At 43.3% G+C, this 24,675-nt stretch overlaps 1 protein-coding gene across 3 annotated transcripts in view; it reads left to right on the forward strand.

The window, feature by feature from the left end:
* The first annotated feature begins 3,531 nt into the window (after positions 1-3,531).
* The window catches only part of gstcd (glutathione S-transferase, C-terminal domain containing), a 112,716-nt gene continuing 91,572 nt past the window's right edge, over positions 3,532-24,675 (forward strand). The window contains exons 1-4 of one of the 3 annotated variants that reach the window (XM_027146014.2): positions 3,532-3,821; positions 5,323-5,785; positions 6,132-6,605; positions 19,736-19,993. In XM_027146014.2, the coding sequence (XP_027001815.1) occupies positions 5,369-5,785; positions 6,132-6,605; positions 19,736-19,993 (1,149 nt within the window). In that variant the 5' untranslated portion in view covers positions 3,532-3,821; positions 5,323-5,368. The remainder of the gene's footprint in view (positions 3,822-5,322; positions 5,786-6,131; positions 6,606-19,735; positions 19,994-24,675) is intronic. The other 2 variants (XM_027146012.2, XM_027146011.2) reach the window with 2 other exon arrangements.

Consider the following 24,675-nt stretch of genomic DNA (forward strand, 5'->3'; position numbering starts at 1 on the left):
TTTTCAGCCTCTTGTTTTTCTGTCTCTTGAAATGAATGAGACAAAAACTGCAACTTTTTATATTACCAAGAAATTACAAAGCACTCATTGCAATCACTAAAAGTGCTAACACTGGAAACTCCTTACAAAAGTGCTAAATTAAAATCTCCTTACAGAACATATCAAATCTAAGGTTGTTGTTACAAGTCCATATCGATTTTAGAGGATTTATTTATTAGATCATGTGGTGATGTGTTTTATTCCTTAGCCTTGTGAAGAACTAAAGAGAACATGGACAAGAGGACCAAAGTCTTTAGAGTTTCAGAAAGATTTCCTGGTTTGGGATCGTAAAGTAAAATAAGACACTGGCTTATAAGGTTGGCTTATACTGTAAGACAGCCAGTGTCTTATAAGCCAACCTTATAAGCCAGTGTGTTGTTTAGATCATTTTAACACAGCACGAGGGACAGCAGCACAGCAACACCGCAACACAAATACTAAAGTTGTGTGATTGCATTTATTTAGCTTTTTAAACCTTTAACACATGGCACAAAGCAGAGTAGTAGCTACATTTGCACAAAGAACTACAAGCTTTTGCAAATATCCCTGGAACTTGTAGTGAAAACATGGTTAATATGGTAGAAACTACATACATTTTGTAAAAAAAAAATAAATAAATAAAGATAATAAACAAACAAACAAACAAATAAATAAATAAATAAATAAAGGCCACATAAACATTCAAGTGTTTGTTAAATGGCAGGGTCACATATAATAACTAAAAAGAGTGCTGGAAATCCTTAAAAAAAAAAGTCATAAAAAAGTGTTGGAAATGATTTGTTCTTTTACTAACTGCTTATCCCAAAGCTTTCATCTTTTGGAAAAAGAAAAAAAGAATGATATAGCTCGCCTTGTATAAATTGTTTAAGTGTGTATGTTTGTGTGTAGAGGTTTTCAGTACAGGGGAGATTCAACCATACGGTCTCTCATTGAGGGCTGGGAAAAGGTTGGTGGCTGTAATTTCTTTCTCTGCGGATAAGTGTGGAGTTATTATAGGCTAGTGGTGCAGTTTCTGGACTAAACAGCAGGTTCCAGATTTACTTCAAGGAACCAAGAACAATAATTTAAAAAAAAATCCTATAAGTTACATCAAAGCTCTTGTACACGATTATCATGTTGCAGTTTGGCCTGAGATTAAGCCAAATGAACAACTTATGAAAACCGTTTTGCAAAATGTTTTGTGCCTTAGATTACTTAATTACTTAAAAATTGCCTAAAAAGAGAAAGGAACTGTAAGTTTAAATGCTTTTAATAAACCTGTTACTATTTATTCAAACAATGAAATGAATAAAGATGTAGTAAAGGCAGTGACATATTCAGGTTGCACCTGTAGCTACCGAAAACGCCTCTCTGATTATAATTACATTTATCATCCCATTCAAACCACATCACTGTTCCACACATGGATTAATGACTGTAATTACTGTATTTAGATACTACCTTTATATATAAAATCTACTTATTCTCCTATTTCCATTATAGTCTCCCTATTCATTATATCTTATTTGTATTTTATTTTAATCTAAATCTTATTTTTATCTTTTTACACAATTGTTATTTGGCTCTATTTTGTATATCAAGTTGTTTTTTTTTATAGCTGTCGTAAAAAGCATTTCACTACATGCCTTATTGTGTATGATTGTGTATGTGACAAAATTTCAATTTGAATTTAAAATGTAAAAATCTTTCTGCACATGCGTGCTTCACTTATACGTACAGCCATTTATCCATGCGTAATATAAGGTATTTTTAGAAGATTGTTTTTTAGTAATAAAGTAGATAAATAGCATAAAATACTTGCAATTTAGTGTTTCTATTAATCTATTGATCTATTAATGCGTGTAATGGTAGGACATTTAGTTAAATATGGGGTACACCTGTGTTTTCCCACACGACTTAATGCATATTACTGTCATATATAGCAACAGGTTCTGCCAACTCTGGCCCTGAAACTGCTGTTCTAATGTTATTTACTACTGTGTCTTTTCTTTTGCAACTCGTGTTTCAGGTTTCTTTAGGTTTAATCATTCATTATCCAGTATTTTTGCTGTTTGCCCTTATGCGCATTTTGCGCACAGCCAAAGACGAGAGCGCGCTCTTATAACGTATATTATAGTAATTGTATCATCTAATGCATCTTTCTGCTTGCAATAACATACATAACTGTACAAAAGGTAGTTTATATGGATTTGTATTTAGCGTTGGTTCTTACCTTATTGAGCTCTCAGAGTGAATGAGGAGGAAGTGCGCCTCCAGCCTTCTGCTCTCACATTTCCTGTTCAATGGGTCTTACTGTGAATCAGAGATGCTCTTCATGGGAGGAAGAAAAATCTGGACTCACTGCCACGACAATTACTGAATAAGTCAATGTAAAATATTATTTTCTACCCTGATCCTGTTGAATTCTCGATTCTGATTGGTCAGAAAGAAAGAGAAAAAAAAGGCTATGTGTTTATAGCTTCTGTAATGTAAATAATAACAGGAACTGACTTAAAGATGGTTCAGCACAGTTGATATATAACTATAAAGGGATATAAATTGTATGAATTATTGGCAAATAGGCTTCTTGACTTGACTTAAATTTACTGAGGGGCAAGAGGTTGCCTTTATTTATTGCCTTTATTTTATACTTTCATTTCAGATGACCATTAGCTGCTGAAAAGAGTCTACATACATACATACATACATACATACATACATACATACATACATACATACATACATACATACATACATACATACATACATACATGTATGTATGCCTACAATACTTGAACATGTGTCTAACAATGTGGTCCACCAATGGATTAAATATGGTTAGAGATGATATAAAGATTTCGATATACACTATTTGGCCACAGGTTTGTGAATGCATGATCATCCTTGTTAAACCTTCTGCTTTTGTAACAATCTCCACACTTCTGGGAAGGCTTTCCACTAAATTGGGACCATGGCTATTATTTGATTTATTATTTGGGTCAGACATGATGGTGTGTCAGATGGTAAGGTTGAATTCAGGGCTCTGTGCAGGACACTAAACTGGACAAATCATGTCTTCTCAGCGCTCACTTTGTAGACAGGGGAATTGTCAATCCGGTGAAAGGAACGGAAGACATCAGATTAAATTGTGAATCAACTTTTATATTAATTTATATTAAGGTGATTGTCCTTGACTTTTGACCATATGGCATATTTAGAGATGATATGAAGACTATGATATAGTTTTTGAGATGATTTATGACATGAAACTTCCCAGTGTTTATAAAATACACAGATTTTAGCCCTCATAATAGGATTTTTTATTATTATTTTATTCCTTTAAAAGATTTTACACTCCTAATGAAAGGTACGTTAAATAAATGAAAAAAGTCTAAAGAAACACGTATTAAAAATCTATCATTTTTAAGCTCTTGTGGATGAAATTGTGCAGCAATGACATGGTATGGCCACTAGATGAAGACATTTTCAAGTTATAGAATAGGTTCAGGTACGAGGAGTACTTGAGTCTGGTGTGAACATTTTTGGGCAAAGAAGCTGAATATTGTTGGTTTTATGATCTGGAAGTTTTATGTAATGTGAAATTCTGAGCATAAATTTAACAAAGAACCAAAAAAATTAAATGGTTGAGCTTACAAACATGGAATATATGAGTAAAAGATAGATAGACGCTAGGAACTCTTCGCCGTATTTCGTTGCAAGTCGGTGTGTTTTTTATGTAACACGCAATTCCAACCAGTACTCCACGTGAATCAAAGTTTATTGACAGCGGTTTTGTAAACACTGTAAGTATCCCATCGGTAAACATATTAGTTACTAAAACATCTATTTGTCTTTTGTTTGGCTTAAATTATACGGGCTGAACGTTGTTTGTTTACATTATATTGATCACTAGTGATGTTCACATGACAAACTGCTGAGAAACAAAATGAGACAGAATTTGAGGTCTGTTTGGTGTTTGGTGGTTTTGTAATGTTTACTAATGGTGTTTCAATGTAAATCGTCCTAAAAGTGAACCAAAATAGGCAAATAAATTGTTTTAGATGTTTGCTGGCTTTGAACAGACTTTCAGTGTCATGCTGGACTCTAGTTAGTGTCATAATCTCTGTCTTTTCCATTATTTTGTATTAATCCTGGCTTTTGGGTGGCTTGAAATGAAACCAGATGTATATTACATATAATAAATTACATTCAAGTTCATTCTTTTATCCACCCACCCATCCATCCATCCATCCATCCATCCATCCATCCATCCATGTTTCCACCCATCCATGTATCCATGCTTCCAGTATGCACTTTACCCTGGTGGATCCTGAGCCTATCCCAGGAACTCTAGGCATGATGTAAGAGAATTCATCTAGAATGTGATGCAGATTGTAGCCATTCAAAGCAGTGTAACCATGTTTTTGGAAAGAGGAAACTATATACATACACACACTTGCGCAAACTACACACTCTTCCAGTATACATCCATGTACATAGCACCACCATATCAAACTGTTTACATGCTGTATTGCACAGTTTTTTGCTCTTTGCACACGCTGTCTTTCACATTTCAGTTGATTGCTATTTCACACAATACATTACAATTCCAGTACATCTGCACATTCAATAAATAACACATTATTTACACTGGTCGGTGCTGTTCGTGTATTGTCTTTTGTGTATTTTCTTGTATTTTTTGTGCTGTATTTTGTGCCTGCACTGTTTGCACCAGGTTGCACAGATACACTTTATGTATCTAGGAATAACTTACTAAGTCCTTATAGCTCTGTCTTTGTATTATGTAACACCATGATCTTGGAGAAATGTTGTCTCATTTCACTGTGTACAACAGCTATATATAGTTGAAGTGACAATAAAAGCTTTTGGACTTGCCTTCAAATCAAATCAAATCAAAGTTTATTTATAGAGCACCTTTTTAAAACAGCAGGTGTTCTCCAAAGTGCTGTACAAACAATATAAAATAAACAATAGAACTAAAAAGCATAAAAGAATAATAATAATAATAATAATAATAATAATAATAATAATAATAATAATAATAATAAATAAATTATTATTTATTTGAAACTCTGGATCAAACCAGGGCCCCTGGAGATGTGAGGCAGCATAACTATTCTCTGCATTACCATGTCACACCAATTCAGTATTAAATTCATTCAGTTTCAAATACAGACACACGTTCAGTGATCTCTATACTGAAAATGTGTGTCTGTATTTGGAACTGAATTAACAGCAATGAACATTACTAGCTGAGTAAATTCCCTTTATTTTTGTTTTTAGGATCAACTCAAGGCTCCATTACAAATTGCTGATACATCAGATCAGAATGAAGCACTCAAACATAAACCCAGAGCAATCAAGCCTTTTTCTGGAGGTCTATCACGTCGGCGGAGTTGCGGTTCTTCCGCTACACTCCTCCATTGCCCTGTTCCTTCTGTCCTACACTGAGTGCAAGTCTTTCCAGGTCTCCTTGGTCTCAGATCAGCCTGGCAGTGTAGAGGCTTTGGCAGGATCCCTTCCAAAGAGCCTGTCTGTGTCTGAAGTGAAGAGGACTGAGGCTCCAGCCCTGGTAGCGGCATGTCGTTTGCCAGCTGTGCTGGAGCCAAACGGGCGATTCTGCAGAGCCGGACTGGCTGTGGTGCTCAGACACATCATCCAGACAACCTGCTGCCTGGAGCCTCAACGCAGAGACGTGGCCTCACTGCTGGGCTTCAAGAACACCTGCCTGAAGGCCTGCGCTGAGGTGAGACAAAAAAGCAAAGAGGACACAGGGACTTGAATAGTGGACGTTTCTCTTAAACAGAAGAAAAGACATGCTTTTATTTACAAAATTGGAGCATTTAAAATACATGCTCTTTTTTTTTTTTAACAAATTTAAACACATAATTGTTGTATGGTGAAGTTTAGTGCTGTTTATTTACCATTTTGGATGATTGATTATTTTTCTTTAACAGCATTAGTTATTTAATTAATAATATGACTTTCTCAGCTGCATATTAATTAGCAGCTTAGTTGCATGATCCTTTCTATTATATTGTAAACCCTCTATGTGTGGAACTGTAAATGACTATGCCTCGTTCCCGTGACAGGTGAGCCGCTGGACCAGGTTGTGTGAGCTGGACATTCCCTCAGCGGTAGAGGATCACCTATGTAACCCGGCAGAGGCGCGACTCCATCTTCCCTCCGCTCTCCTCCAGCTGGAGCACCGCCTGGCCGAGCCGGTCAAGGTGCACAACGATGACAAACTAAGACGTCACAAACTTCAACAGCAGAAGACGTCTGAGAAGAGCTCTGAGAGGAACCCTGAGATGAACCCTGAGAGGAACTCTCAGCCATCTGAGAGCCAGCAGGAGGATCCTCAGAACCAGTGTGGTGTAGAGATAAGTGCAGCTCTGGCTAAACTGTCTGTGTCCGGAGCTCCACCCGTTCCCACCACAAGGGAGAGCTCTGACGTAAGGAAAGTGAAGACGACTGAGCTTCCAGAATTGGAGCATGTGTTCGCAGAGGGGCTTTACTTCACGCTCACTGATGTGGTGCTTCTGCCCTGCATCCATCAGTTTCTGGTAAAAGAAAATTCCTCTGGCTCATTTCACCTCAGAAAGGTGGCATTTATTTTTTCCATTTTATTTTGATTGCCCACGTTACACACACACTTTCCACCAATACCTGTATGGACACGAGCAGCCAAGATATTCTTGGTGTGTCAAGTTCGCAAGTTAGTTGCATCCGGGAGCCATTAATGTAGCTGAGATGTACTCTGAGGGAAGTGGACAATTTGTCCTCATGGAAAGTTCATGCAAAATATTAACACTCACTCACTCACTCACTCACTCGAAAAAGGAAATGTTTTGTCTGTAAAAATAGACAAAGTAAAGGTTGCACAGAGAAAGGAGCCGTAGCAGCCATCCTTTTTCCCCTTAGCATAGCATATGGTTAGGGATCAGTGGTTACCTCATTTATTGTTTCTGCTAATTACACATCAGATCAAATCAAAATTTATTTGTCACATACACGTACATACAGAGTACGACATGCAGTGAAATGCTTTTTACAACTGTCCGGTGTTCAAGTATGAAAAGAAAAAGGAATGCAATTTGGGATAAAAATAATAATAATAATAATAATAATAATAATAATAATAATAAATAAAAACAAAAGGGGGGAGAGAAATAAAGTATAAACTATATAAAAACAATATGAAATATGAAAATATATGTGAAATATATACATAAATGCGTTTTTCTGATTGTCCTATGTGGAGAGGAACGTTAAACATACGTTACGTGAACGATAAGTTTCAGATTCTTTCTAAATAACCCTTAATTGGGGGTGGGGTGGGGTAGAGAGACGGTGGCTTAGTGGTTAGCACGTTCGCCTCACACCAGGGTTGGGGGTTCGATTCCCGCCTCCGCCTTGTGTGTGTGGAGTTTCCATGTTCTCCCCGTGTCTCAGGGGTTTCCTCTGGGTACTCCGGTTTCCTCCCCGGTCCAAAGACATGCATGGTAGGTTGATTGGAATGAGTGTGTGTGTGCCCTGCGATTGGTTGGCACTCTGTCCAGGATGTATCCTGCCTCGATGCCCGATGAAGCCTGAGATAGGCACAGGCTCCCCGTGACCCGAGAAGTTCGGATAAGCGGTAGAAAATGAATGAATGAATGACCCTAAATTGGCATTATACCATTATTTATACTAGCGTCTGTATGCATATATGTGTTTTTTAACATCACAATATATTTGCACAAATGTAAAAGTTCAAAAACTATGCTACTGATAAAAGTAATTGCAGGATAAGAGACAGATTTGTTTCAGCTTTTATTTACTGCAGACTTTCAGCGGGCAGATTATACACGAGTATTTTTTTTTTTTACATCACTTTTTAATTGCTTTGTTTGAATCAAGCTTTCGGTAAAACCTTCCACAAAGCTTCTGAGAATACCTTGCCTGACCTGGTGCACGTTCCTCATGACAGAACCGGTGTAACTGAGTCAGGTTTGCAGGCATCCTTTTTCAGTTCATATGATTCATATCAGGGTTTTGTGATGTACACTCAAATATTTTTACTTTGCTCTCTTTAAACTATTTGCTTACCGCTTAGGATCATCGTCCTGCATGAAGAACCAGTCATAACCAGGTATTAGCTTTTTGGCTAATGTCCTCTTGAGTTGTTGTTTCAGTATTTCTCTTCATCGTGATGCATCATGATCTATTCATGCATTAGTCACCTTTTCTAGCAACCAGCCAAGACCTCACTGACACGATGCTGCCACCCCCATGCTTCACAGTTGTGAATTAAAAGCCTCATGCTTTTGTCCTCTGTATCTAGCACTCTCTATTATAGCCTTTATACTCTATCTGACTAGACAACACTCCTCCAGAAGCTCATAGTTGTCACATGCAATTTTCAGTCTGGTTTTTATATGCAATGATCAGAGTAGGGACTTCCTCCTTGTGTGGCCATACAGTATAGAACTTTCTTAATAGTGGATGCACTGTACCTCATGCCTTTAACCCGTTCCTTTGTTTTGTGGTTCGGTTAAATCTTTCAGACCCAAGCGCAACTCTGAGCGGTTACTTGTGCCTCTTTCCAGTTTTCTGTGTGTTTTAAAAACATTTTTTTAAATCATAATTGCACACAATTATTGCCACAGACACGTGTGGTATCTTCAGTTGTTTGTATATTGCTCATATGGAGTCTACAATGTTTTCCTGAGGCCTTTGCAAAGTTGCTTGGATTTCAAATGGAATTATGGGCAAAATAGCACTGACCTTATTACACCAGATTTAACATGGTGTATGTAAACTTCTGATGAACTGGAATAGCGAGTTAAAGCTGAAATAAATTCATCTTTGTTCAGTTGTTTTAAAACGATCTCCGATGTAAACAAAGCTAAACCGTCAGCTGGAAGCTTTTCCGATAGCTGCCTTTTAACATGTTGTGCTGGTCATCAGAAGTGCGGAGCTATAATAAAATAACCATGTTGGGGCAGTGATGGCTCAACTGGTTAAGGCTCTGGGTTGTTAATCGGCCAAGCTGCCACTGCTGGGCCCTTGAGCAAGGCCCTCAACCCTCTCTGCTCCAGAGGCGCTGTATCATAGCTGCCCCTGCGCTCTGACCCCAACCTCCTTAGTTGGGGTATGTGAAGAAAAGAATTCCACTGTGCGATAATAAAGGCTTTTATACCCCCGTTCTATAAATACGCTCATGCTGGTGACACCGGATAGGGCGATTTATGAAAAATCTACTTTTTCTAACTGTGTACTATTTGGTCAAAAAGCGCAATCATGTATCCAGGAAGTCATCAACTGTTCACTCATGGTCTCCATGGTTTCTAAGTCGTACAATCCACATGTAATGGGAAAATAATTTAGTTCATAACAGTAACTCTCTTCACATCATCACACTACTGACTATTTTGTAATAATAGCAGCTTGATCCCGTACATCCTAAACACGTATACTACTCATTTCGAACACTTCATGTTTACCGTTAAGTCCCTAGAAAACATTTCTGGACGCGTGTGTGTGCACTCTGTATAACTAACGCCATTTGCTCAGGAGTGTGCAGTATATTTCTGGTCATAATGACAGACAAACATCTGTTTGAAAACATCTGTCATCTTTTTTTTCAACCTAGAATCGTGTCCGAGGCCGAACTGATGCTGTCGTTCAAAACTTTGATTTGGTTTGTTGTTTATATATTCATTCATTCAATCATTCATTCATTTTCTACCGCTTATCCGAACTTCTCGGGTCACGAGGAGCCTGTGCCTATCTCAGGCGTCATCGGGCATCGAGGCAGGATACACCCTGGACAGAGTGCCAACCCATAGCAGGGCACACACACACTCTCATTCACTCACACACTCACACACTACGGACAATTTTCCACAGATGCAATCAACCTACCATGCATGTGTTTTGGACCGGGGGAGGAAACCGGAGTACCCGGAGGCGGGAATCGAACCCCCAACCCTGGAGGTGTGAGGCGAACACGCACACACACACACACACACACACAGGTGTGTGTATGTATGGTAATATATATTAGATAGATAGATGGATAGATGGATGTGTGGGTGCTATTATAACAGTTTTCTACCTGTGTGTTGAAATCCTTTTCCATGCATAAACATAGCTGGGACTCAGAGCGTACTAAAGGTGCGTTTGGAGCTACTTTTTTCAGGACAGCTCAGGTGAGATAAGCACTCTGCTCCGGGGTGGTCCTGCCATTCCACTGTGGGCATGTTGCAGTCATGCGGTCAGGATAGAGACTGAACCAGTCAAAACTTTCTACAACTGGTTAGAAAGCGAAACTTAGGTTTATGATATGACTAAAGAAATTAAATGGAAAAACATGTTAAAGCTCACATTATTATTTGATTATATATGATCTTATCATGCATCTAAAAGATCAGTTCAGTCTGCTTTCTTGCTTTCTTTTTTCTTTCTTTCTGTTCTGTTCAGACTCTCAGAAGGTTTAAGGCTACGGTAGGAAAGTGCAGTGTTTTGGGTATATCGATGGGAATTTTATCCAGAGATGCAGAAACGATGAACAGAGTGGGAGAAGAGGAGCAGGAGGAATCAAGCAGGTCTGTAGGGTGAGACGAGTGAGACGAGTCACGGCAGGAGAAGTGCATTGGGATCAGGGAGAGAATGAAAGAGAAATGGAAGATAAGGAAGAGAGATGTAGGGAAAGAGAAATCAAGATTGAGAGAAAAAGGGAGAAAGTGATGGAAAAAGAAAGATGGAGGGATTATAAGATGGAGGGTGGGAGAAAGATTTGTGGAGAGAAATGGAGAGAGCGAGAGAGAATTAGTTGTGGTTTTATACTGCAGGTCAGGTGGAGACTCCAGCAGGAACGTGTCCTCCTCCAAATGAGGACATCTCAGCTGTAACTCTATCTATATGGCAGAATATGACCCAAATATGTCCGAACTCACTTTCAACAAAATTGTCAGACTCTAGCTTTTATCTCAGAAGGGCAGCGCTGAAGTTTGGCCTGGAAGCCTGGGCTGTTGAGCTTTATGCCTCGTGTCTCACTGATGTGTTGCTGCGGATAAAAGTGTCTGAGTAAATGAAACACACACATCTCTTCGTGTCAGAAGCTCTGAACATCTAACAGAAGGAGTGAGTTCCCACTGAGGAAGGGATTCACACCAGACTGGAAGTGGTACTTTAATAATACACTCAGGCTTTTATTAGCTCTGATGTTTTCAAAAGTGTGTAAACGTGTAGACTGATCATTTTATTACTTATAATTACTTATAATCATTCTGACTGATATTTAGCCAACTTAGGCTTCAATTTTGTTTGATTGAACATTGTTTCCCATTTAGCTCCTTTCTTTCTTTCTTTCTTTCTTTCTTTCTTTCTTTCTTTCTTTCTTTCTTTCTTTCTTTCTTTCTTTCTTCTCTCTCTGTGAACTATGTATTCAGGGCTTAATCCTTGCTGTAAAGTCTGATAAAACACACTTGTAGGTTTGCTGTAATCTATACATTTGAAGTTATTTTAAAGGTTACTAATGGTAAATGATCTCAGGGGAAATCATTCCAGTGTGCAGACAAGTCAGTGCGTGAACACTGTTACTGCAGTGGAGCAGAAAATCATTACAAAATCTGATAAGGTTTAAAAGCATGAGCAGAAAGATTTATTGGAATGTCTAGAATGTGGAGTAAAGTGGAATGTGGAATATGGAGCAGTAATGTGGAGCAGGGAGCGGAGCAGTAATGTGGAGCAGGGAGCAGAGCAGAATGTGGAGTAAAGCGGAATGTGGAGTAAAGCGGAATGTGGAGTAAAGCGGAATGTGGAATATGGAGCAGTAATGTGGAGCAGGGAGTAGAGCAGAACGTGGAGTAAAGCGGAATGTGGAGTAAAGCGGAATGTGGAATATGGAGCAGTAATGTGGAGCAGGGAGCAGAGCAGAATGTGGAGTAAAGCGGAATGTGGAATATGGAGCAGTAATGTGGAGCAGGGAGTAGAGCAGAATGTGGAGTAAAGCGGAATGTGGAGTAAAGCGGAATGTGGAATATGGAGCAGTAATGTGGAGCAGGGAGCAGAGCAGAATGTGGAGTAGGGAACAGAGTAGTATGTGGAGCAGGGAGCAGTATGTGGAGCAGGGAGAAGAGCAGTATGCGGAGCGGAGAGCAGTATGCGGAGTAGGGAACAGAATAGTATGCGGAGCAGGGAGCAGTAAGTGGAGCAGTAAGTGGAGCAGGGAGAAAAGCAGTATGCCGAGCAGAGAGCAGTATGCCGAGCAGTATGCCGAGCAGAGAGCAGTATGCCGAGCAGAGAGCAGTATGCCGAGCAGAGAGCAGTATGCCGAGCAGAGAGCAGTATGCCGAGCAGAGAGCAGTATGCCGAGCAGAGAGCAGTATGCCGAGCAGTATGCCGAGCAGAGAGCAGTATGCCGAGCAGAGAGCAGTATGCCGAGCAGAGAGCAGTATGCCGAGCAGTATGCCGAGCAGAGAGCAGTATGCCGAGCAGAGAGCAGTATGCCGAGCAGAGAGCAGTATGCCGAGCAGAGAGCAGTATGCCGAGCAGAGAGCAGTATGCCGAGCAGTATGCCGAGCAGAGAGCAGTATGCCGAGCAGAGAGCAGTATGCCGAGCAGTATGCCGAGCAGAGAGCAGTATGCCGAGCAGTATGCCGAGCAGAGAGCAGTATGCCGAGCAGAGAGCAGTATGCCGAGCAGTATGCCGAGCAGAGAGCAGTATGCCGAGCAGAGAGCAGTATGCCGAGCAGTATGCCGAGCAGAGAGCAGTATGCCGAGCAGAGAGCAGTATGCCGAGCAGTATGCCGAGCAGAGAGCAGTATGCCGAGCAGAGAGCAGTATGCCGAGCAGAGAGCAGTATGCCGAGCAGAGAGCAGTATGCCGAGCAGAGAGCAGTATGCCGAGCAGAGAGCAGTATGCCGAGCAGTATGCCGAGCAGAGAGCAGTATGCCGAGCAGAGAGCAGTATGCCGAGCAGTATGCCGAGCAGAGAGCAGTATGCCGAGCAGAGAGCAGTATGCCGAGCAGTATGCCGAGCAGAGAGCAGTATGCCGAGCAGAGAGCAGTATGCCGAGCAGTATGCCGAGCAGAGAGCAGTATGCCGAGCAGAGAGCAGTATGCCGAGCAGAGAGCAGTATGCCGAGCAGAGAGCAGTATGCCGAGCAGAGAGCAGTATGCCGAGCAGTATGCCGAGCAGAGAGCAGTATGCCGAGCAGTATGCCGAGCAGAGAGCAGTATGCCGAGCAGTATGCCGAGCAGAGAGCAGTATGCCGAGCAGTATGCCGAGCAGAGAGCAGTATGCCGAGCAGTATGCCGAGCAGAGAGCAGTATGCCAAGCAGTATGCCGAGCAGAGAGCAGTATGCCGAGCAGAGAGCAGTATGCCGAGCAGAGAGCAGTATGCCGAGCAGAGAGCAGTATGCCGAGCAGAGAGCAGTATGCCGAGCAGAGAGCAGTATGCCGAGCAGAGAGCAGTATGCCGAGCAGAGAGCAGTATGCCGAGCAGAGAGCAGTATGCCGAGCAGTATGCCGAGCAGAGAGCAGTATGCCGAGCAGAGAGCAGTATGCCGAGCAGAGAGCAGTATGCCGAGCAGAGAGCAGTATGCCGAGCAGAGAGCAGTATGCCGAGCAGAGAGCAGTATGCCGAGCAGGGAGCAGAGAGCAGTATGCCGAGCGGAGAGCAGTATGCGGAGCAGAGAGCAGTATGCGGAGCAGAGAGCAGAGAGCAGTATGCGGAGCAGAGAGCAGTATGCGGAGCAGAGAGCAGTATGCGGAGCGGAGAGCAGTATGCGGAGCGGAGAGCAGTATGCCGAGCGGAGAGCAGTATGCCGAGCGGAGAGCAGTATGCCGAGCGGAGAGCAGTATGCCGAGCAGAGAGCAGAGAGCAGAGAGCAGTATGCCGAGCAGAGAGCAGTATGCCGAGCAGAGAGCAGTATGCCGAGCAGAGAGCAGAGAGCAGTATGCGGAGCAGAGAGCAGTATGCGGAGCAGAGAGCAGTATGCGGAGCAGAGAGCAGTATGCCGAGCGGAGAGCAGTATGCCGAGCGGAGAGCAGTATGCCGAGCGGAGAGCAGTATGCCGAGCGGAGAGCAGTATGCCGAGCGGAGAGCAGTATGCCGAGCAGAGAGCAGAGAGCAGTATGCCGAGCGGAGAGCAGTATGCCGAGCGGAGAGCAGTATGCCGAGCGGAGAGCAGTATGCCGAGCAGAGAGCAGAGAGCAGTATGCCGAGCAGAGAGCAGTATGCCGAGCAGAGAGCAGTATGCCGAGCAGAGAGCAGTATGCCGAGCAGAGAGCAGTATGCCGAGCAGAGAGCAGTATGCCGAGCAGTATGCCGAGCAGAGAGCAGTATGCCGAGCAGAGAGCAGTATGCCGAGCAGAGAGCAGTATGCCGAGCAGAGAGCAGTATGCCGAGCAGAGAGCAGTATGCCGAGCAGAGAGCAGTATGCCGAGCAGAGAGCAGTATGCCGAGCAGTATGCCGAGCAGAGAGCAGTATGCCGAGCAGTATGCCGAGCAGAGAGCAGTATGCCAAGCAGTATGCCGAGCAGAGAGCAGTATGCCGAGCAGAGAGCAGTATGCCGAGCAGAGAGCAGTATGCCGAGCAGAGAGCAGTATGCCGAGCAGAGAGCAGTATGCCGAGCAGAGAGCAGTATGCCGAGCAGTATGCCGAGCAGAGAGCAGTATGCCGAGCAGTATGCCGAGCAGAGAGCAGTATGCCGAGCAGAGAGCAGTATGCCGAGCAGAGAGCAGTATGCCGAGCAGAGAGCAGTATGCCGAGCAGAGAGCAGTATGCCGAGCAGAGAGCAGTATGCCGAGCAGAGAGCAGTATGCCGAGCAGTATGCCGAGCAGAGAGCAGTATGCCGAGCAGAGAGCAGTATGCCGAGCAGAGAGCAGTATGCCGAGCAGAGAGCAGTATGCCGAGCAGAGAGCAGTATGCCGAGCAGAGAGCAGTATGCCGAGCAGAGAGCAGTATGCCGAGCAGTATGCCGAGCAGTATGCCGAGCAGTATGCCGAGCAGAGAGCAGTATGCCGAGCAGAGAGCAGTATGCCGAGCAGAGAGCAGTATGCCGAGCAGAGAGCAGTATGCCGAGCAGAGAGCAGTATGCCGAGCAGTATGCGGAGCAGAGAGCAGTATGCCGAGCGGAGAGCAGTATGCGGAGCAGAGAGCAGTATGCGGAGCAGAGAGCAGAGAGCAGTATGCGGAGCAGAGAGCAGTATGCGGAGCAGAGAGCAGTATGCGGAGCAGAGAGCAGTATGCGGAGCAGAGAGCAGTATGCCGAGCAGAGAGCAGTATGCCGAGCAGAGAGCAGTATGCGGAGCAGAGAGCAGTATGCGGAGCAGAGAGCAGTATGCGGAGCAGAGAGCAGTATGCGGAGCAGAGAGCAGTATGCGGAGCGGAGAGCAGTATGCCGAGCGGAGAGCAGTATGCCGAGCGGAGAGCAGTATGCCGAGCGGAGAGCAGTATGCCGAGCAGAGAGCAGAGAGCAGAGAGCAGTATGCCGAGCAGAGAGCAGTATGCCGAGCAGAGAGCAGTATGCAGAGCAGAGAGCAGTATGCGGAGCAGAGAGCAGTATGCGGAGCAGAGAGCAGTATGCGGAGCAGAGAGCAGTATGCCGAGCGGAGAGCAGTATGCCGAGCGGAGAGCAGTATGCCGAGCAGAGAGCAGTATGCCGAGCAGAGAGCAGAGAGCAGTATGCGGAGCAGAGAGCAGTATGCGGAGCAGAGAGCGGTATGCGGAGCAGAGAGCAGTATGCCGAGCGGAGAGCAGTATGCCGAGCGGAGAGCAGTATGCCGAGCAGAGAGCAGAGAGCAGAGAGCAGTATGCCGAGCAGAGAGCAGTATGCCGAGCAGAGAGCAGTATGCCGAGCAGAGAGCAGTATGCCGAGCAGTATGCCGAGCAGAGAGCAGTATGCCGAGCAGAGAGCAGTATGCCGAGCAGAGAGCAGTATGCCGAGCAGAGAGCAGTATGCCGAGCAGAGAGCAGTATGCCGAGCAGAGAGCAGTATGCCGAGCAGAGAGCAGTATGCCGAGCAGTATGCCGAGCAGAGAGCAGTATGCCGAGCAGTATGCCGAGCAGAGAGCAGTATGCCAAGCAGTATGCCGAGCAGAGAGCAGTATGCCGAGCAGAGAGCAGTATGCCGAGCAGAGAGCAGTATGCCGAGCAGAGAGCAGTATGCCGAGCAGAGAGCAGTATGCCGAGCAGAGAGCAGTATGCCGAGCAGAGAGCAGTATGCCGAGCAGAGAGCAGTATGCCGAGCAGAGAGCAGTATGCCGAGCAGAGAGCAGTATGCCGAGCAGAGAGCAGTATGCCGAGCAGTATGCCGAGCAGAGAGCAGTATGCCGAGCAGAGAGCAGTATGCCGAGCAGAGAGCAGTATGCCGAGCAGAGAGCAGTATGCCGAGCAGAGAGCAGTATGCCGAGCAGAGAGCAGTATGCCGAGCAGAGAGCAGTATGCCGAGCAGAGAGCAGTATGCCGAGCAGTATGCGGAGCAGAGAGCAGTATGCCGAGCGGAGAGCAGTATGCGGAGCAGAGAGCAGTATGCGGAGCAGAGAGCAGTATGCCGAGCAGAGAGCAGTATGCGGAGCAGAGAGCAGTATGCGGAGCAGAGAGCAGTATGCCGAGCAGAGAGCAGTATGCCGAGCAGAGAGCAGTATGCCGAGCAGAGAGCAGTATGCCGAGCAGAGAGCAGTATGCGGAGCAGAGAGCAGTATGCGGAGCGGAGAGCAGTATGCCGAGCGGAGAGCAGTATGCCGAGCGGAGAGCAGTATGCCGAGCAGAGAGCAGAGAGCAGAGAGCAGTATGCCGAGCAGAGAGCAGTATGGCGAGCAGAGAGCAGTATGCCGAGCAGAGAGCAGAGAGCAGTATGCGGAGCAGAGAGCAGTATGCGGAGCAGAGAGCAGTATGCGGAGCGGAGAGCAGTATGCCGAGCGGAGAGCAGTATGCCGAGCAGAGAGCAGTATGCCGAGCAGAGAGCAGAGAGCAGAGAGCAGTATGCCGAGCAGAGAGCAGTATGCCGAGCAGAGAGCAGTATGCCGAGCAGAGAGCAGTATGCCGAGCAGAGAGCAGTATGCCGAGCAGAGAGCAGTATGCCGAGCAGAGAGCAGTATGCCGAGCAGAGAGCAGAGAGCAGTATGCCGAGCAGAGAGCAGAGAGCAGTATGCCGAGCGGAGAGCAGTATGCCGAGCGGAGAGCAGTATGCCGAGCAGAGAGCAGAATTAAATTTTGTTCAGATGGTTAAACTGAATGTGCTGTTGCTCTTTTATTGTTTGTCATTTTGTGTGTAAACATGCTAGAAGATCACACAAGTGAGTGCCATCAGTTATTGTGGGAAGTGTGAGGAGAACTGGAGTGTATGTTTCACCTCAGGATGCAGTGATGTGGAGTTAAAAAAACCATCCAGGAATTTCTGATCAATTATGGATTTTCTGCATTATTCAGAAAAACTGTTTTTTCCCCCCACATTTCCTGCAAACACTTACTGTCTTTCTCATGATCTCAATCTGTCTATCTTTAGACCAAGTTCTACAAACCCCTTTCCCTCACGCTTCATTTCCTCTTTCTCTCTCTCTTTTCCTGGCTCCCTCACTTTCTCCTTCCCCACCTCTCTCTTCACACCTCTCCCCACCATCTCTTTCTCTGAGCAGTGTCACACAGATTTTCCTCTCATCTCTTTCTCTCTCTCTCTTCCTGGCTTTCTTCCTCTTTTCCTCTCATCTCTCTCTCTCTTCCTCTCTTCATCTTTGTTTTCTTTGTCTGTTGGGATAGTCAGAGGGAGGGGTGATAAAGTAGTTGATGACACTTTGATGGATTAATTACGCATCTCTGCGTCTCTGTGCGTCTCTGGTTAGACCTTCACTATGATGCTGCTTTATACACTGCCTGTGTCTCTTTCACTTCTGTAAAATATAGTTCACTTCTCAAATCTTATATCCAGTCATTTCAGTAACCTGTATGTCATCTAATTTCTCATATTTAGGAATTATTTACCACAGAATACCATGTATAAGTGTTTAAGATATCATCCAGATTTGAATACCCAACTGATCCCAGTAAATATTCTAACTCTTTATTATATTATTATTTATATAAAATAATATAATCCCTAATCAGACCTTTCAAGATTGTTTTTCTTTCTTTCTTTCTTTCTTTCTTTCTTTCTTTCTTTCTTTCTTTCTTTAACATTTTTCTTCTTCCTCCTCTTTATTATTTGCTTCTCCTTACTATTGTTGTTATTATTATTATTAATCGAACACTGACAAATCCTCCGTAGAGATCTTTAAGATCTTTTCATTCATCTGGCAAAGAGCTTCACCTGGTCGCTCAACACCAGCCCCATCACCAAGAAAGCCCAGAAGCGTCTCTACCACCCATCCAGACTACGTTTTTCAGGGAGAGCATCTTGAGCAGCCGCATCACTGTCTGGTTGGTGAATTGCACCCACCGTCTCAGATTGCAAGACAATGCAGCGTACAGAGACGACAGCTGAGAAGTTCATTGAAGTCTCTCTTCCCTCCATCATTGTGGATGACCCCACACACCCCCCACACACACTCTTCTCTCTCGTGCTGTCTGGAAAAAGCTACCGATGCATTCGGGCCTCACGACCACACAGTGTAACAGTTTCGTCCACAAGCCATCAGACGACTCAACAACTGAACTTTACTGTAAACACACACACACACACACACACACACACACACACACACACACACACACACACACACACACTCAACTGTGTGGATTGCACTGATCTGCATCAAATACACACTCATCCAGTATACATCCATGTCTACAGCACCTCCATATCAAACTCTTTACATGCTGTCTTACACATTCAGTCAATTGCTGTTCAACTCATTTACAATACCTCAAATAACTGCTGCTATTATATTGTGTTCATTCCTATATTCTTGCACATGTACTGTGTGTGTGTGTGTGTATATATATATATATATATATATATATATATATAAAATATGTGAATATATATACTCCGGTCAGTGCTGCTTTTGTGTAACGTCTTGTATTGTTCATCTTTTGTCTCACACTGTTTGCACCAGGTTGCACAGATGCACTTTATGTATCTAGGACTAACTTTAAATCCTTAGCTCTGTGTTGTTCTATGTAGCTTTGTCTTTATTCTAAGTAGCACCATGAGAAACGTCTAATTTCGCTATGTGCTGCTTCAGCTATGTATTTTTGCAATGACAATACATTTTTTTTAAACTTTATCTTAAGCTTTATCATTATTATTGTTTCTTTATTTACAATTCTCCTTTCCTTTCCTTTCCTCTCCTCTTCATCGGAGATTTTTATTTAAAAAAAAAACTGTACTCCAAGAAAGACTGATGGACCGTGTGTAGGATTTATATCGAGTTCTCTTTGCAGAGGAAATGAGTAGATTTTGGAATGGATCCAGACAGTGTCAGGGTCTCAGCAAGGCCAACAGTCTCCGTTTTCTTCAGTAGCTTCTTTCCTGTTTAAAAGATATTTTAAGGGAATTTGGTGCAAATTATATGATGATGTATAATATCGTGCAGGTTATAACCTTTTGACTGTCTTTTTTTTAACAGAACCTTGAAAATTTTCACATGGATGAAAACAATCTCCTTTTTACTTCGCTCACTTCTTGTAAGTTTGCTTAGACGTTGGGATAGATATGCGCTCCGGTGTCTCTAATGGTCAGTTTATGCTTTGTTTGTTTCAGATCTCTCTACAGAATCATGCTCCTCATGTCCTGATGCAGCTCCCTCTGCTGCTGCGCTGGTACCACCGTGTGCAGGAAGTGCCAGGGGTCCGCCGTGCCGCAGAGAATTGTGGGATTGCTCTGTTCAGACCGCAGGTGCCACAGCCGTGCTCCACTCAAGCATACACTCCTCATTGCCTGGAATCAGAGCAGGAAAGCCCTGCTCCACCCCAAGAGCGCTTTGTAGGAGGTCCGAGACCTACGCTTACCAAACTCCAGGTAATCCAAAGAAACTTTTTCCCCATTTCTGTTTCCTGTTTTTATACTCAACCGCTCTTGCTGTATGGTAAGAGGTTTTACTTTGCTGCTCTGGTGAACCCGTGAGTGGATGATAGAATCTCCTTCCATTAGCATGTTGCTCTGCTTCACTTTATAGCCGTCTGTTCTGCAGGAGCAACTTTAAGGGATTTATGCCCTCCAGTGGGCTGCAAACACGCTATAACTCTGCAAGCGCTGCCCGAGCTTATACAGCTCTCTGTACTTTGCACTTAAAAGAAGAGGCTTGTGCCAGCTAAATTAGGCCATATATTCTGAGTAAAGTGGTTTTATATGGTTTGCTGGCTCTATGCTAATGGGCAAATTCTCTTAGCTCACACATTTTAATCAACATCTGCTGTAGACCAACTGTTGCAGGTCTTAAGTGTTTGTGGGTCTTTCTGTCTTTCTCTCTTTCTGTCTTTCTTTTTTTTTTCTTTCTGTCATTTGTCTTGTTCAGATATGCTTTTCTGCTCACCATGGTTGTGAAGAGTGCTTAAGTCACCATTCATTTCTTGTCTGAATGATCCAGTCTTACCCAGAACTGATCCAGGGTGACTTACATTTATCTCATTTATACAAATGGGCAGATTTTACACTGGTAAACACTCCAGTGTACCAGGGCACTGGAGTGTTTACCAGTACACTGGAGTGTTTACCAGTACACTGGAGTGTTTACCAGTACACTGGAGTGTTCGCCAGTGCGCTGGAGTGTTCGCCAGTACACTGGTGTTACAGTTTGCTGGTAAAATAGATATCTATTTATCAAACATATTTAATTTGTAGAGACAAATTAATTATTTTCATGCCACAAGTCTGATATAAAATGTGTCAGGATTTTTTGGGCTTGAGTTTTTCTTTCTGTTGGGAAAACCTTATACAGAATTTATTAGGCCTTTGTGTCTGATTCTGATCACCATCCTCCTCTGATGTCTATCATCAACAAGGACATCTGTCATCTGCCTGCAGAGCTGTAACATACAGGATGATTTTCTGCACCATATACTTTCTTTCTTTTTTCTTTTTTTTTAAGCTTAATGTTGTGTAAAGGCTTGAGGGCATAAGGAAACCAATCTGATTTCTTTTTAGTATTAATTTAGTTATCAAAAGAGCAGACACGTGCATTAAGCAAGGTTAAAGTCCATGAAGAGAGACAAGACGCTGTAGAAACTCTAAGATTTCCGCCGGTTGGTATGCGCCTTGACAAGGAATAAAAATCCGGGTCAATTCACATGCCCGGTTAAAATTCTACAGCACATATAAATAACAGTTTTTATCTATCTTATGTTACTGAAATGACTGGAATTTTTAGTTGAGAAAATAAAAGGATTTCTATCTTGTGTTCATGTGGCCTTGGGGGTGACCGTGGTGGAGCAGGTTGAAGGAGAAAGCAAACACCACAGGTGTTAAACACTGCAGTGTTACTCTGGACTTCTGAGTGTGAATGTCTAGATAAATAGCTGTGCTGAAATGTTTGTATATCTTGGGAGAATTTGCAAGATGTGTACCATTTATGTATTAAAAAAAAAAACGGTGAGAAGGTAAAACAAATTTATTTTATTTCTTATTGGACTGAGATTAATATGTTAGGCATAACAGAATTGCACAAACATATATAAAGAAGAATATAAGGAAATATTTCCTATACAAAAGTGTATTGCCCCCTTTAGCATCAATGATGGCATGCAGTCATTTGTAATAATTTTGCATGAGGTTCTTCATGTCTTTAATTCTCTCAGGTGGTATAGCTGCTCATTCCTTTTGCCAAAATGCCTCTGGTTCCTGTAGATTTTTTGGTTGTCTTGCATAGACTTCACGTTTGAGGTCTTCCCAGAGTGTCTCAATGATATTGAGGTCAGGAGCCTGTGATGGTCACTCCATATGGCCACTCCCTAGCCATTGGAGGGGTCAAACTTTTGCTTTGTGCTTTGGATCATAGTCGTCATGAAACATTCAAAAGCGTCCCATTTCTATATTATAAACACAACACTTTTGTTTTTGCCCTCATTTTTCATGAGCTGAACTCAAAGATCTAAGACTTTTTTTCTATGTACACAAAAGCCTGTTTCTCTCAAATATTGTTCACAAATCTGTCTAAATCTGTATTAGTGAGCGCTTCCCCTTTGCCGATATAATCCATCCACCTCACACGTGTGGCATCTCAAGATGCTGATTAGACAGCATGATTATTACACAGGTGTGTCTTAGGCTGGCCAGAATAAAAGGCCACTTTAAAATGTGCAGTTTTTATCACACAGCACGATGCCACAGGTGTCGCAGGTTTTGAGGGAGCGTGCAATTGGCATGCTGACTGCAGGAATGTCCTTTGGCTCCTTTATTTTTGTATATATAAAACTATTGGGCTTTTATGCTAATGCTTATATGCCAATCCTGTTGCTAGGCTGCGTGTTTAGCAAAACAAACTAGCAAGGAAGTAAAAGTTTAGGAACAGCACCTTTTATTAGATTAGAGAATATTTTTATGACCGTGATGTCTTAATGCATTATGTTTTTTAGTTAAAGGTGGGGTGCACGATGTGTGAAAGGCAATGTTGACATTTGAAATCACCTAAACAAACACGCCGCTAACCCAAATGGGTGTCACCCCTGTTTTGATAGCTCCTCCCACACATACATACGTAACCCAGGCAACTATTATGGCAGAACCTGCTGGGGCAGCTGACCAAGGGTATATTTTTATCAATAAATGAACTAGATGAGTAATACTATGGTAATACAAATGTGTTTTTGTAGTACTGTGTGTTGTTCCATGAAAGGTTTAGCTCTGTTTCACGCAGAAGATGACATTCAACACCTAGAACCCGAGGCAGAGGTAACGGCAGGTATCCGCCTTGTCAATCTTTCATAGACATGCGCACTGAACACTCTCTCCGCCGCATATTGACAAGACACGCCCCTTTCTGCTCATTGGCTACACGTTTGTTTTGTTAGTCGGCCCGACTCAGTTTTCTGAAGCATTTTTCAAACATCGTGCACCCCACCTTTAAGTTAGGTGCTATGTCAGTGGTTGTTTTCTCTTTTTTTTTTGGTGGGTCCAGGGGCATAGCTAGGGTTGAAATGGATGAGTGGCCTGGCCCCTGAGACTTTGACTTACCTATAGTTGCATTATTATTACATATTATTTTTACAATGAAAAAATAGACTGTCCAATGCCTGTATACCAACCGTGCCACCTGCTGACTGGAATAGATACTGTCGTGTAAATTAAGTGCTCATGGACAGACAGGTTTCTTGTACTGGCAAGTCTTGTACTTTATTTGTGGTGTAAAATGTGTACAAACTTTTAAAAGGAACCTGTAAATTATTCATTCATTCATTTTCTACCGCTTATCCGAACTACCTCGGGTCACGGGGAGCCTGTGCCTATCTCAGGCGTCATCGGGCATCAAGGCAGGATACACCCTGGACGGAGTGCCAACCCATCACAGAGCACACACACACACACTCTCATTCACTCACACACTCACACACTACGGACAATTTTCCAGAGATGCCAATCGACCTACCATGCATGTCTTTGGACCGGGGGAGGAAACCGGAGTACCTGGAGGAAACCCCAGAGGCACAGGGAAAACATGCAAACTCCACACACACAAGTTGGAGGCGGGAATCGAACCCCCAACCCTCTAGGTGTGAGGCGAACATGCTGACCACTAAGCCACCGTCTCCCCCTACCTGTAAATCGTATTGTGTATTTTATGAAGGAACAGGAATGTAATAAAAGGAGTCTCTGTAAAACACACTATCATGGACACACACAAACTTAATTTGTTTGTCAGAATTTGTCTGGCATCACTTGGTCTTTATCCTTATTCTCATTAACCAAAAAGTGTTAAATTGGATAAAGTGTTTGTGTGGTTCTAAAAAAAATATCTTATTACTGTGGCTTAAGAGGAATAAAACAATTCATGTGCTGTTTCTGGAAAATAACCAATCTCCAGGCGGTATCAGTATGTCCTCCATACATTTGGCCACGTCACACTGACCATTGATCGTTTTCCCAGAACAGCACACCAACAGTGTTTTATACCTTGTTTATCACATCTGATCCATTTGCGTACATTCCTGCTTCATCCCATTTGTGCATAAAAACAGTTGGAGGAAACATTGAATTAATGTTCCCCACAGTCTACACTACTGAAAAGCTAAAGCGCTGCTAAAAAGCTACCATGGCGACAATGTATTGTTTCTTTCTTTCTTGCGTGAAACCACAGCAGCACCAGCACCAGTCCACATATCTTTTCACACATGCAACCTATTTTGTTGTTGTTAAAGTCCTCACGGACACATTGTATTCGATGTCAGCTGAGTCAACGGAAAACATCTTAAACCCAGGACGTATTTAGAGCCGAATGAATGACAAGTTTGCTTTCGTTTTTTTCTTTCCAGACAGCCTTCCATAAAACCTTCGGCAGAGAGACTGATCGCTGATGTTTTAGTGCATTTCTCTGTGTCTGCTCCACGTCATGTGTGAAGTCTGATGCCGTCAGAAAAGGCTTTGTTAAACACTCGCCCTAAGCCATTTCACTCGACCGAGAGATGTTTACTCGAACACGTTCGGTGACACGAGTGTTAAGAGGCATCAGGTTGGTTTGACATTCGACCCTTTAAAGTAAAATGGTGGTT

Source organism: Tachysurus fulvidraco, chromosome 4 (genome assembly GCF_022655615.1).
Source record: "Tachysurus fulvidraco isolate hzauxx_2018 chromosome 4, HZAU_PFXX_2.0, whole genome shotgun sequence".
NCBI lineage: Eukaryota > Metazoa > Chordata > Actinopteri > Siluriformes > Bagridae > Tachysurus > Tachysurus fulvidraco.